Raw genomic sequence first — 13,385 nt, 5'->3', positions numbered from 1 at the left:
GGGCTAAAGTGCCGTGACAAAGTTTTCGCGTGTGTATCCTCTATAAATGGAAAATAGGATGTTGGCCTGGGCTTTCATATCACAGCTTGCATACGGAGCGTCTCTGCTCTTTGTGTGTGTGTGTGAGCGTGTGTTCTTGTACACACACACACACACATCAGCGAGAGAGAGAGAGACTTGGACTGCAGGGTTGGGAGCGGTGTGTGGGGAGATGGGCGAGCACTTCCACAGAATAATATGACGTCATCCTCTCCTGCAACCCATCTGCTCAGCTGGAGCTGCTCACAGAAATGCACTGAGAGCTGATTGGAGGTGTGTGTGTTAGAGTGAAAAAGGAAAAGAGTGCCTTGAGTTAACTTGGTTAATAATGCATTATAATGTTGTGGAGGCGTGTGTAAGAATGAGAGCCATGCTGCCCTCATTGGGCTAGAAAAGAGTGTGTTAGAAATAAAGATGACAAAAAGAAGAGAAAGCAGAGCTCAGAGAAGTAGAAAGACAAGCCAGAGATAAATCACTAGAAATGATTAAGCGACCATGGCACCAAAACTGAACCTGAATGAGAGACCTTTTGATCAAGATGGATGGGCATTGCAAAAATTATATGATGATAGAGAGAGGGCGTCTGAGAGAGAAAAGGAGTGATGCAGGAGAAAGGAGCCAGCAAGTGAACAGAGAGTGAAGAGAGAATGAGGAGGGAGGGGGACACGCGAGTGCTATAATTAGAGCAGGAGGAATGTAGGGGCTTGGTGTTTGTATGTAGTATGTTCAGGAGTATAAAAGGGGGGGAGATGACCCCCTATTTTTAGGGGTCCTGTGTGAGTTTGGGTCAAGGTGTTGATCCAGGGGTCATATAGATTTACTTAAAGAAGTTGTTCATCCGAAAACATATGTTGCTAACAATGCATGAAGTCTACCAATTAAAATCTTGTAAATGACGTAATGCTAATAGGTAGAGACTAGCTTGTATCCCTTCTTTGCCATGTTACCTTATTTGGTCAGACTGTTTTAAACCAGTAGTTCTGAAACCAATTCTCAAATGTGGACCTGTTTTAAGGTTCACAGTTTTGGTCCAGTCTCACAATGTGGGGCAGTCAAAATAAGCTGTTGTCTGGGACCTAAGAACCAGTTTCAGAACCGTTGTTTTAAGGAAAAATGATTAATGCTTTTCACATACACAGACAAGTGTGCATGCATTCAAAATGGAGTCTGTGTACTGTACATGGGTACAGTTACATGCAAGTGAGGCATGCTTAAATGAGTAGTGTCCACTCTGATGCCACATTGGCAACACACTTATGCAGTTATTTTCTATTACACAATGCCAGGCTTCTATAATTTTGAATGAGGACAACCTTAAAATAAGACATTTTGAAACACAATTTTCAATAATATATTCCAATTTTAGAAATTAAATGCAAATTATTTAATTGCTTGCCGTTTTTGATGTTTGGTGTTTATAAGTATGTTCTCCACTGTGAGAGACCATTTTCCTGCTTGCAGCTTTAACTTCAAATCAAGTGGCTGTCATATTGAACAGTAGGACTTTGTCAATAAATAGCTATCATGCTTGCCCACCCATTCATTTTCAACCAATGCATTTTACCAGTTTTATCTGTTCCAGTCTAATAAACTGAATAAATCATGTGAGGTCTATATGCAGTGGGTAAATACAGTTTATTCAGTAAGTGCAAAAGTTACGTAGCATTGATATTAAGTAGTTACAAATTAGCTTAATGGGTTTAATACGTCTTAATATGCTTAAAAATATAGTCAAGTGGTCAATCTTGCTAAATATGTATAAAATCCAGTAGACAAGAAGAAATATGAAAATGTTGTTAGATCATGTTTAGCCTAATGCACTAGATGGGTCATACTTGGGCATTCTCACACTCAAATATAGGGATTACATAAAATTTAGAGAAAAATTCTAATGACGGCAGATAGCTTCAAAGTAGCGTTATAAAAATGACCTCATTTTGAATTATGACTATTAGCTTGTTTTTAAAGCTATTTACCTCTGTATATTTGTTTAAGGTATTTCTTTAAAGCAATAAAATAGACATGAAACACATCCAGACAATCATGCACATACATACATATATAACTGACACACGTTACACGAGTACAGTTACAAGTATGTATGAAATGTCACATGGACAAACACATACATTTAAGGGGTCTGGAAAGATAATGAAAAAAAGCTCAGCTGCCGCTGTGGCTCTCTCTGAAGGTCAGATGGGAATGGAAAGATTCCATGAGAGGGAGTGGGGGGGATGGTGAATGGAAAAAGAAAACGATGCTGAGTGAATGAGTGAAGGTGAACTGTAGTTAAGTGTGGAAGCAGGAAGGGAGTATGCCCCGTGTTCCTGAAGTTCAGGTCAGACTGAACACTGTAGGATTCATTGTACTGCCCTGCCTCCCCCAGCCACACTAGAGCAGTATGATGTATGTTTTTTTAAATTCTCATTGCAGTATTTGTTTTGCTAAAAATTATCACAGTATTGGCCTTCAGGAAATGCCATCATGGTATAGCATCACATACCAGATAATACAAAGTCCATCATTATACAGTAGTAAATACTGCATCTAGATCATTTACTCATTTACATTTATTCGGAAAAAAATGTTAGGAAAAGGTGGGTTATATAAAAACATTTAACATTTTCCTTTTTTAATGAATTATAATGAAGGGGCTGAACGGTATACTATTTTTAAATTGGTGCTTTGATAGTACTGATATAGCAGGATGCCTCAAATAAGTCCTCTGACAAATCCTAGTAGTTTTTATGACCACAGTGACCATTCTCTCCTTTCCACTGGACAAACCTTTCAAACAGATCATTTTGGCGCCTCTGGAAAAGCATTCAGTGAAACCGATGAGAAACTGAGCTTGCTTGCAGCCGGTAAGGATCCTGACTGTTTTTCAAGCTGTTTTTTCCCCTCCTTACTCTCAGAAAATCTTTATTTTCTCACTCTTGCTTATCAGTGGACTACTGGCAGTGCATGAGAATGATTCATAGGAGTAAAGGATGATTTCTTTATTTGTACTGGACTAAGCCTACCCTTTATGTACTTGCTGGTGATGACTTTATCGAACGGCCATAGATGTGGTCTGTTGTGGTCACCTATTTGCTAATTTGGTCCAATGTATTTGGACCATCATTCCATCACACTGCTTAAATTTTATATCATAATTATGCAAAAGACAGAAAAGCAGCCTAACTTCACCCCATCACCAATTTTTCCAACCTGATTCTTAATATTGTATTGTGAACAAAGCCCTTTTTCTCAACTTTTATCAAAATCCATTTTTGTCTTCATGATGGTGCCATTTCTTTCTAGTGAAATCAAAGCTTTTATAGTGCTTTTACACTGTGTGGTATCATATTGGCATGCCTCGACACACCTTTCCCTGGTTGCTTTTCCAATAGCACAGCTCCGTCACAAAATGTAGCCAGTGACAACATAAAACCCCATCTCCAACGGGACCTGGGAGCTTTGAAAACCACAACAGTGGTGGTAACGTTTGGCTTAATTTACTCATCGTGTATTTGTGTGTTGTTTTTATTCATTTATTTATTTATTTATTTATTTGACTGAAAAGAGAAGAGTCAATTCGAGTAGGGTCCATGCAGTGGAAAAGCTCCATTAGAAGACACAGGAATCAGAAATATCACTAAAATTTCATTTGGCTAAACTCATGGTGTTATCTTCATTTTACCTCAGGATAAAATACCTGCTCTGATCTAAGAACTCGTTTCAATTTATTGTAACAAGACACCCTCAGGGATCGTTGTTGTTGTGTTTATTTATTTATTTAAAATTGGTTCTTTCCTCTTGAGTTACCTCAAGTAGTGTAGCCGCAGAGCTGAATTATGCTTGTAAATGCTCTAGCTTGTGGACTCATGGTGACCAAAGTCTTCCTTTTGTGAATTTTTCTTGTTTTCTGTTCTCAAGAACCACATAATGCTTCTCCTTAGGTCTTCTGTAATCTCTTTTGATTGTACTTAGAGTTGCCATTATGAAAAGCAGAAGAGCAGGTAACTCCACATTTGAATTAACTGGAACATCTGATTGCATTTACCCTTTATTCAAGAGCTCATTATCCAGGAGGTTCATTCTTTTTCCATCAGTGACCTTAAAGCTTTAAACCACTTATTCAGTAAAGATATGGAAAAGCAGTATTGTGTGTTGATTTGAATAACATGTTTTTTATTTTAACTTTAGGTTTTAAGAGCAGAATATTCAGCCATTTTTGTCAACAGTACTCTTGTGTTCATCACTTTCAGTTTTTCTTTGACCTTTCTTATTTTCTCTCTCTCTCTCTCTCTCATATTCTCTTTCAGTGGAGCCGAAGGTGTATGTATCAGCAGGTTCCTCCGCTCTGATGGACGGTGGTAATGAAACTACTGTTGCAACCTGTATTGCGGAGCGTGCTCGGCCCGCTGCTGATGTTTCCTGGGAGACAGATCTTTATGGTACAACTGAGGCCCACTTGCTAGAGGACGCTAATGGCACCACCACCACTCAGGTGCACTACACCTGGCAACCTACACGCCATGCCCAGGGACACACACTCACCTGTGTGGTTAAACACCCTGCACTACAGAATGACTTTAGAATCCCCTACTTTGTCAACGTCCAGTGTGAGTAGCAATTCTTCAGAGTGTACATCTGAATGTATTAGTGTGTGCATGAGAGAATATTTGAGTGTTTGTGAGAGTAAATATGTTGTATGTTTAAAAATCAGTGTTTTATACGTGTATAACAAACATTCAGAATTGTGCGAATGTCAGAAACCACCTATTTTCAAGTAAATTTTCAAGTAAATTACATTAGTACACCAACCTTGGGTCTGAAACGGATGTGTAATGGACAAAAAAAACTCTACCTGAAAAAAGTATACAGGCAAAAAAGTGTATGAGTTGCTAGAGTTTTCAGATTAATAGACTGGCCACCCCAAAATCCAGAGACCTAAACCATGTTTAAATGTACGTTCTTTAGGTAAAGGCAAAGATGGTGCTGTTTATACAACCATGAAAACCCTATAAACCATTTTGATTAAGGGATGGAAATAGCTGTTCTTCTAATAACCTTTTCAAAAATGATTCTGTATTGTAGCATGGAGGGTTCCATAAAACTTTGGGGTTTTTTTTAAGATCTGTAATGACTGTGGGTGTGTCCTTATCAATAGGCCACAACCCCTTCTGCATACTGTACTGAAATAGAATGATCCTGACAGGGACATCACTTGAAGAGTCTGTTACTTTATGAATCTGAGTGATTTAGTGGAAACATCCATTTACAAGGAGGGTATCTTGCTAGGAGCATGGTAATTGCCCACTCCACAAGTTAACCTAGGTGTAGAGAGAGCATTAATTGTAATATATTAACAAATGTATTAATTTGAACCGATTCTGTGTATTAAGGTTGGGTTGGACCTGATTTAGTTTGTGGAGTGGGCTAAGCAAATTTTATTCAGGGAATAAATCATTCTTTTGAACTGATTATTTGCGCTGACATGTCAGATTGATTTATTAAAAAAATAAATAAATAAAAATTAAAAACTTAAAATGGATATTTTCCAGTATATATGTCCATCCAGTCCATGTTAACCAGGAAATGGATAAGAATAAGAACATATCACCTTATGAATTACCTCTTTAAAGTATTGCATGTCTTCTCCATTCATTTAAATCTATGTTCTAAATTTTCAGGCAGTAAAAATGCTTAGTGTTCTTTATAAGTCAGGGTTAAATGAAATGCTGCACGAACCATAATGCATATGACATTTTATTAAACTTTTCCAAACACAGGACATTACTCACAATTCTAAATTACTCCAAATTGCTTTTCAAAAAAGATGCATATATTTGACCTCATGTCACATGTTTGACTATTGCTCTGCTGTCAGTAGCATTCTGGCAAAACTAGGCTTGTCTGTTTTTTGTTTTTTTTTCTCAGTACTGTATTAAAATCATTACACATTTAATGTTTGTTTATGAGCTAATATGTAGTTGAAATATTTCTAATTTTCTGTGATGAACTTTTATTTAAAACAATACAGCAAAGTCTCTCAGACAATCTGATCCTCTTTCATCTTAGTTTTCTCTGTGTGTGGTTTCACATGAGTATAGTTTAATCATCTTAGCTTTTCCTATTACTTTCGAGTGGTAACTCATATCCTCATGATGTCATGTCACAATGTCTTGTTGCTGTGCTGCTGATCTGTATAATATTTGTTTTTAATAGAAAGCCAACCAAATGCACAGAGTGTCACACAAAGCCATTATGAGTGATCACCCAACTTTCTATTTCTGTTTACATGGTCCTCTGTGAAGTGAGGCTGTTCTGACAGCAAATAAATGAAAGGATGATATCACCTCATTGATCTTACTTGTCTTAAACCCGTGTGTGTGGTGTGGTGAAGTTATATGAAATATAGATGGAACTCTGAGGACACACAGGAAACAGGCAGTGAGGCGGACAAGTTTCAATCACCAATACACGCACACTCACTCTGTCATTCTCTCTTTCACTCCATATGTCTGGTTATTTTTTTCTCACTACATTTACTAAATTTCTTAATTTCTTTCTGCCTTTTTCTCTCTGACTCTTATTTTTTTCTCCCTTTACCTCCATATCCATTTTCCCACTTTCGATTTTTCCATCTCACCATTTACCTCCAACTCACAAAGGCCACCATTTTCACACATCAGTGTTCAAATGATTTTAGTGCACTAAAGTATTTTATGGTGTATGTTGTTAGCCAAGTCCTTTGGCTGTACTTAGTGAATCATTAAAATGTCATGCACTTGATGAATTTCACATTTAAGTTCCTTTCCCCTTGTCGCTACTTTAAAATACACTCATCACCTTAACTAGGTGTGGCCATACCCCCCCCGTACCTGAATTGAATGAACTCTTTATATGCTGTGTCTACAGTTGCTCCAGACATCCAGATGATGGGCTATGATGGTGACTGGTATGTGGGGAGAGTGAATGTCCAGCTGAAGTGCCAAGCTAAGGCCAATCCGCCAGCCCACCTCTTCAGATGGATCAGGTCTGTACACATAACCAGCACTAATACACTCTCCGCTGTGCTCATCGTTTAAGGCTTCTGGAACAGGTTCAGCTGAACAGTGCTGCTCGGGCACGCTTCCAGTTCGCCCACTGTGAGTGCAGATGCTAGCCCTACCTGAAGCTGAACACACACAACTAATCACTCTCTTTAACGGTCTGATCCCCACTTGAAGAGACCTTTTCTTTCTCATTACACAGGCTTCTCATCAGCATTTATAAACATCAAAATTCTACTCATTATCCCAGAACCTTGGCTGTGAATTGCATTCCTAAATATATAAAACTTCCCAGTTAGTTTTAGGCTTGAGTGTACAGTTGTGAGGATGGGGAAGCTTTAATTTGGTATAGCCATTACATTTTATATGAAGATGGTTGTTTCCTCTTCTAAAAGTGGTTATTTTAACTTGGAAATTGGTATGTACGTCTGCACATTATCAAATAATCTATAATACTCTAGGCCTGCTTCAATCTCTATAAGTAAGGTAAGCATGTAGGCAGTTGTTTTGGTCATGCTTTATAATGGATGCTCCTTTTTTTCTATTTTTTTTATTTTATGTACATGGAAAACCTATTAAAGGTCTATTACCTGAGATTTTACCCTCGATATTAAACTAGTCATTTCATTGTAAAATGTGTAGTGGAGTTAAGGTGTCCTGAGCAAAGAAAAAAAGCCACACTTTGCTCTGTTTTGCTGTTATCAAGGCTTTGTTCTCCTCCTCGGGAAAGACTAAAGTGGGACCTGCCCACGTTTGATTTGCCCTCCCCAACCAAAAAGCTTTTTCTAAGCAAGATGAAGGATTCCTCTACTAAATATTCAGGACAACAATTCACATGTTCCTCAGCTGAGAAAAAAAACTATCACAGAGTGAGAGGAAAAAAATAATTACTTTTCTGATATGGAGAACACAAAGTTCTACTGAAAGTCTCCAACAGGACTCTGAACTCAAGGTTATTCTCCTAGAAGAGCTTTCCCAGGTCAGCAATGTGATGTGCTGATGTGATGTGATGTGATGGGATGGTGCACAGGGAAATACTGATTACTCTTCTCTAATTCCCTTTGTCAGTTAAATTCACTCACTGCTGTGTGATATTTAGTGGATTGGGAGAGCTGATTTTCACATTCCACCTAAAATGCTGTTTAGTTACGCACTGCTTTAAATCACAAGCGTGAAGTCAGTATATTTTTAGCAAAGTTTCTTATTCAGATTTCCCGTTCTTCCTTAAAAGAAGCTGTACATAAAACTTGTACATTTGCTTTGTGTTGGTAATTTTCAATTCTTTACATTTACACAACAGTGTATTTACACATGCTTGTGTGTTAAATGAGGCTGAGGTAATGGTATATTATTCAGATTTCCCGTTCCTCCTTAAAAAGTTGCACAGACAGAGAATGACTACATATTTCATGATGGTTATACCCTTTTTAAGTTGGTGTTTTCTGAACCTTAGGACCTCTTAGTGTGATTGAATTTTTACTATTGTAATGTTCCATTATGAGTGACTGGAATGACAATGTTACCTTTTGCAGATGTTATGGATGTTATAAGCTCAGTTGGCATGAGTCAGTGTGACTTTTTCAGCTTTGTCTCAGTTGTGCAAAGACTGGAAGTGTGGTTGAGTAGGAGAGAGGGCAAGGCTGAAGGGAAGGACGTTGCTAAATAACTGTTTGTTTGGCTCTGAGATGCTAGTGTGATCTCTGGTGTCAAAATCTCAGAAAGTGCATGTTTAAAGAAACCCAGAAGTTTGTAGGCTCAAATCCTTGAATTACCTCAGTACATTTTGTTGTGTCCTTGGGCAAGACGGTTAACCTGCAAATACCCCATACGCTTCAAATTTGCTGCATCACTATGCTGTGCCTAGACTGGGATAGTTTGACAGGAAAATAAGAAATTAATCAATAGTAATAACTGAACAATATGAATCTGACAAACCTTATGGTTTAGATTTTTGTAGCGCCAATTTAGAGCCCATGATACAAAAAACTTTTTATGAAAAGATGCTGTGAAAATCATTGAAAAATATTTTAATATTTGTTAGAAAACTAGGTGGTAACACAGTCATATTAATATATCACATCTGTCTGTGTCTGTGTTTGTTAGACTGGATGGGGATATGCCAGAAGGAGTGGAGATGCTGAACAACTCTTTGGTTTTTTTGAGGCCACTGCAGAGGAATGACTCAGGAGTTTACAGGTGTGAGGTGGGCAATGACATTGGCCTGCATCGCCGCGATATAAGGATACTCATTCAAGGTGAGCTCAACTCGGTGGGCCTCTGGTCATAGCACATTTTTGCTGTACCTCTGTGTCCCATAATGCACTGCCTTTGGTTATCATCAGAATATTATGCGAACCTGAGTTGCCTATTTGAATGTAAACATGAATGATGCAAACTGGTCTTTCTTCCTTAAATGGTATGCAAACACACTCTTTACTCACTTTTCCTAATCCGTGTATCTTGTGCACATATGAGTATTTGTTGGCTTAATAGCTTATCTGAAGGGACAGCCTCAGCCATTCAAATCTCCACCTCATCTGACCTTTAAACTTCCTTGGCTCGTCTGCAGTTTCTAAAGTATTTGCCTTGCCTATTATTTCATAATAAAATGTTTTTGTTTTTATATGTATTCTGCTAAATGTTCCTTGTATTGCTGAAAATTTCAACCACCTTGCACCAATACTTCAATCTAAAAAAAAATGTGCGCTCATGACTTTTATGTTGTCTTGCTTTGTGTTTTGAGTAAAAAGTATCATCTAGTAATTTCTTTATGTTAAGTCATATAAAATATATACGTTATAACTTTTTTTTAAACTAAAATTCCAATAAAAAAAATGATGGCCATCCCTAATCCACTATTGGTGTCTATAAGGGGGAAATCCCCTCCATAGCACGGTCCTGCTAGGCTTTGAATCATCTGAATGAGTCTGAGGTCACAGCCTGGTGAGTGATGTCTTGCTATTTTGGGCTGGTATCACCTGGACACCATGCACACCCTTAAATCAGTTCATCCCCTTAAGGCCAGAGATTGTTTCAAATTAAAGTTTGCTATTCTGTTCCATTGAGTCATGTAACAACCATGAGTCTAAACATGATAGCTAGGCACCGATGTGCTGTCTCTGAGATCTTTTTTTTGCCTGTGTGTGCACAGAACCACATGACTGCAATGGAAACTAGCTGGTAGGTCTGTTAATGATTTAATATGCTGACCAAATGGACCATCTTAATCCAAGCTTAGTGAAAGCCTTTTAGATGACTATAATTTTATAAAAGGTTAAAATTTCAGTTCTGTGGCCTTTGTGATGTCCCACTCTTTGTTTGGGCCTATAGTTTGAGCGCTCAGGAGTGAAAGTGCACTGTGTAATTAGCCTCCATGATGGATCTGCAGAACATATCCTTCTCTACTGTGCGCACTGTTCCCTCTGCCTGTCACGCTGCTTGAGGGAGAGGGGGGGCGAGCAACCTTGACTGAGAGATGATGTCCTAGATTCATGAAACATTCACCAGCTCATTTCAACTGTTATTCATTATTTATTTCCCTTTCTGTGCATTCCCCTTGAGAGAGATTTGACGTTGGCTTGCAGGAGCTCCTTCCTCTGTGTGTGTTCATGCGTATGCACATATGCATGTGTTTGATGTAGGATCTGTGTTGTAGTCTCACTCGCTCGCCTTCTCCCTCATACGTTTGTTGCGTCACTTGCTTGAATCAGTAGACTCTGACGTCTCTGCAACACTATCTGCCACAGGTGTGTGTGTGTGTGTGTTGCTGTATGTGTATGACTACATTAAGGTGGTTGCATAGATGACTCAACTAATAAATCCACTATTAGGCACAATAGGCCACAGTCGACTACAGGAAAATACTGCCTGAGTTAATAATGGGCAAGAAATGAATATCCAGAATCCAATTCTGAAAAAGATTTTTTGCACACAAAGCCAGCTGTACTTTATTAACATAGAAAAATAACAGAGTAATCTGGTTTTTTATACAATTTGTGTAAATCCATGCTGAAATGTGGCATATTCCATATTAAATGTCAAATTAGAATACTATAAATGAATACCCAAGTAAGGTATTATGTGAATTGTGAAGTAGCCATATCAGTCAAAAGCCATATTTCGGAGAACCACTGACTGATAATAAGGGCTATGTCACTTACGTATATGCAAAATGACAGTCAGAGAATTTTAGTGTCATGAGTGGACTCAAAATCAAATTCGCATGCTTTACCAGTCAGAGTATAACATCTTTATGTCCCACTTAAAGTAACATTTTTGAATAATTTAGGAAAATTGGGTTGTGAACTTTTCTGTCTGATGACAATATCTATATAAAAGCTCACATGGGTACAGAGATTTTAAACGTTTTACTATTAGCATTTAGTTTGACAAAGCAATGATTTGTTTCTCATCTGCCTTGTTAAGTGAGTCCACAGAAGCATTGGAAGTCTAGCTGTGTTGATTTAAATCAACTATGTGTATAACTTGATCTTACTATCTGTTAGGGTGCTGTTTACATCAGATGTTGCATGTAACTCAGCAATGTCTAAGATAAAAGCATCTCAAAATATTTTTGAGATCCCATTTGTAAAGCACATTAAAAACTCCTTAAAGCAGCCTGCCAGCCAAATTTATTTTTAAATCGCTATTTAATTGTTTAGCAACACCTAGCGTGTGCTCAAGCATGTTTGCATATTAACTGGTCACTCTGTCCTGTCTCTGGCCTTTCTAAATAACTCGGCGCAACTCGGCGCAACTCGGCATGTCCAGCTTGTTAAACATATTCCACCCTTCGTGTCATACTCACTCCCTCATGCTGGTCTCCAACAAATGACATCTTAGTTGAGTCATTCTATAGAGTAAATGTAGGAGGAATATGATTGCATACACATTTGTTTGTCCTATATGTGAGACTCAACAACAGCGATAGATTGTGTGGGAGTGCATATATAAAGCTGGTCTTCAAACTTTTAATGTATTTCAGTCATTAAAATATAAGTTGTCATTCTGAGAAGTTTGACATGAAATGACCAGTTATAGTGAAACATTCAGATTTTTTTTCTTTCTTTCTATAATGCCTATTTAACATACACCACCTGTTTCCTGTGCTTAGCGTTTAGCCTCACAGACTGCTGACTGTACCTCTCTACCGAGACTGCATTAAAGAAAAAAATCTTTAAGCGCAAAATGTTATCACAAAACTACTATATAACCATGTCTCAGGCATCAGGCAATGTATTCATAACCATTTCATGTAACAGCCTTCTGTGTGCTTGCTCTTAGAGGCATTAAACCCTTTGGATACCTGATTCTGTTCACCACAGATGTGAAAAATGCTGGCAAATTTTCTCTTTTGTTCACTTTTATTTGCATTTTTAGTAATTCACAAATAAATTAAAATATTGTTTTTATGCAGACATTTTTAAAAAGTCTGTACAATTCCCGTTTAAGGTTTGGAGAAGTTTGGTCAATCATGGGGAGTCATGGTCTGCACATTTTTGTGGTTTTCCTACACTAAGACACACAGGAAGCTTGTTAAACTGATGAAGGCAATCAAATGCATTGTCAATATTCAAGGGTTTTATTGTCATATGCACAGAGAAACACAGATGAGTGGAAATCACAAAAGATGTGCCCAGTGTGGGGTCAAAGGCTTGCAATGGCAACCCCTGGATAAGGTTTAAAGGATTCTTATTAGATGGAGATAAATACATGACTGTCACAAATTCTAACTTCTATAAGTATAACAGAAATTGTGGACCAGTTATTTTAGTCCATTCATCATGTTTGTTTTCTCACATTTTAAAGGTCAGCTGGTATTTTAAAACAATACAAAAATAATGAACAATGAAAATAGGGTTAGAGTTTTAATATAACATTGATGATATACATAATGCATGAAGGCCATTTTATGACCCCATCTGCTGACAAGGTATAAATCCAAGCATGGACAATGTTGAGAGAAAGAGATGGATGGAGGGACTGATAGAGATTCTGACCTTCAGCAGTTTGTCCCCTCCCCTCCACTTTTCCTTGTGCTCTCTCTATGACATGCTGAGGCTAGAGGGCTCTACTGTGTATTGATCAGGACAAATCGTTCTTTAAGTCACAGGCCTGAATTGAATACATTAAAATAAATTGTCATTATCCATGCCCTTGTGATTTAAGCAGAAATTATCTGCATTATTTTGTGTGTTTAATGATTTTAATAACTGAGCATGCACCAAGAGAATCAAATTCCTGTGTATTGAGAAATTTTGAGTGCTTTGTTTAAATGCTGGGGAATTGTGGTGAGAGTATGAAGTT

General features: G+C 37.8%; 1 protein-coding gene across 2 annotated transcripts in view; it reads left to right on the top strand.

The window, feature by feature from the left end:
* Positions 1-13,385, top strand: part of nectin3b (nectin cell adhesion molecule 3b) — a 46,360-nt gene that overhangs the window by 27,908 nt on the left and 5,067 nt on the right. For both annotated transcript variants that reach the window (XM_066646361.1, XM_066646362.1), the window contains exons 3-5: positions 4,347-4,646; positions 6,946-7,063; positions 9,183-9,334. In XM_066646361.1, coding sequence (XP_066502458.1) covers positions 4,347-4,646; positions 6,946-7,063; positions 9,183-9,334 — 570 coding nt within the window. The remainder of the gene's footprint in view (positions 1-4,346; positions 4,647-6,945; positions 7,064-9,182; positions 9,335-13,385) is intronic.

This window comes from Hoplias malabaricus, chromosome 15, assembly GCF_029633855.1.
Source record: "Hoplias malabaricus isolate fHopMal1 chromosome 15, fHopMal1.hap1, whole genome shotgun sequence".
Taxonomy (NCBI): domain Eukaryota; kingdom Metazoa; phylum Chordata; class Actinopteri; order Characiformes; family Erythrinidae; genus Hoplias; species Hoplias malabaricus.
The sequence above is the reverse complement of the archived record's forward strand: the minus strand, read 5'-3'. Positions and strand labels throughout refer to the sequence as shown.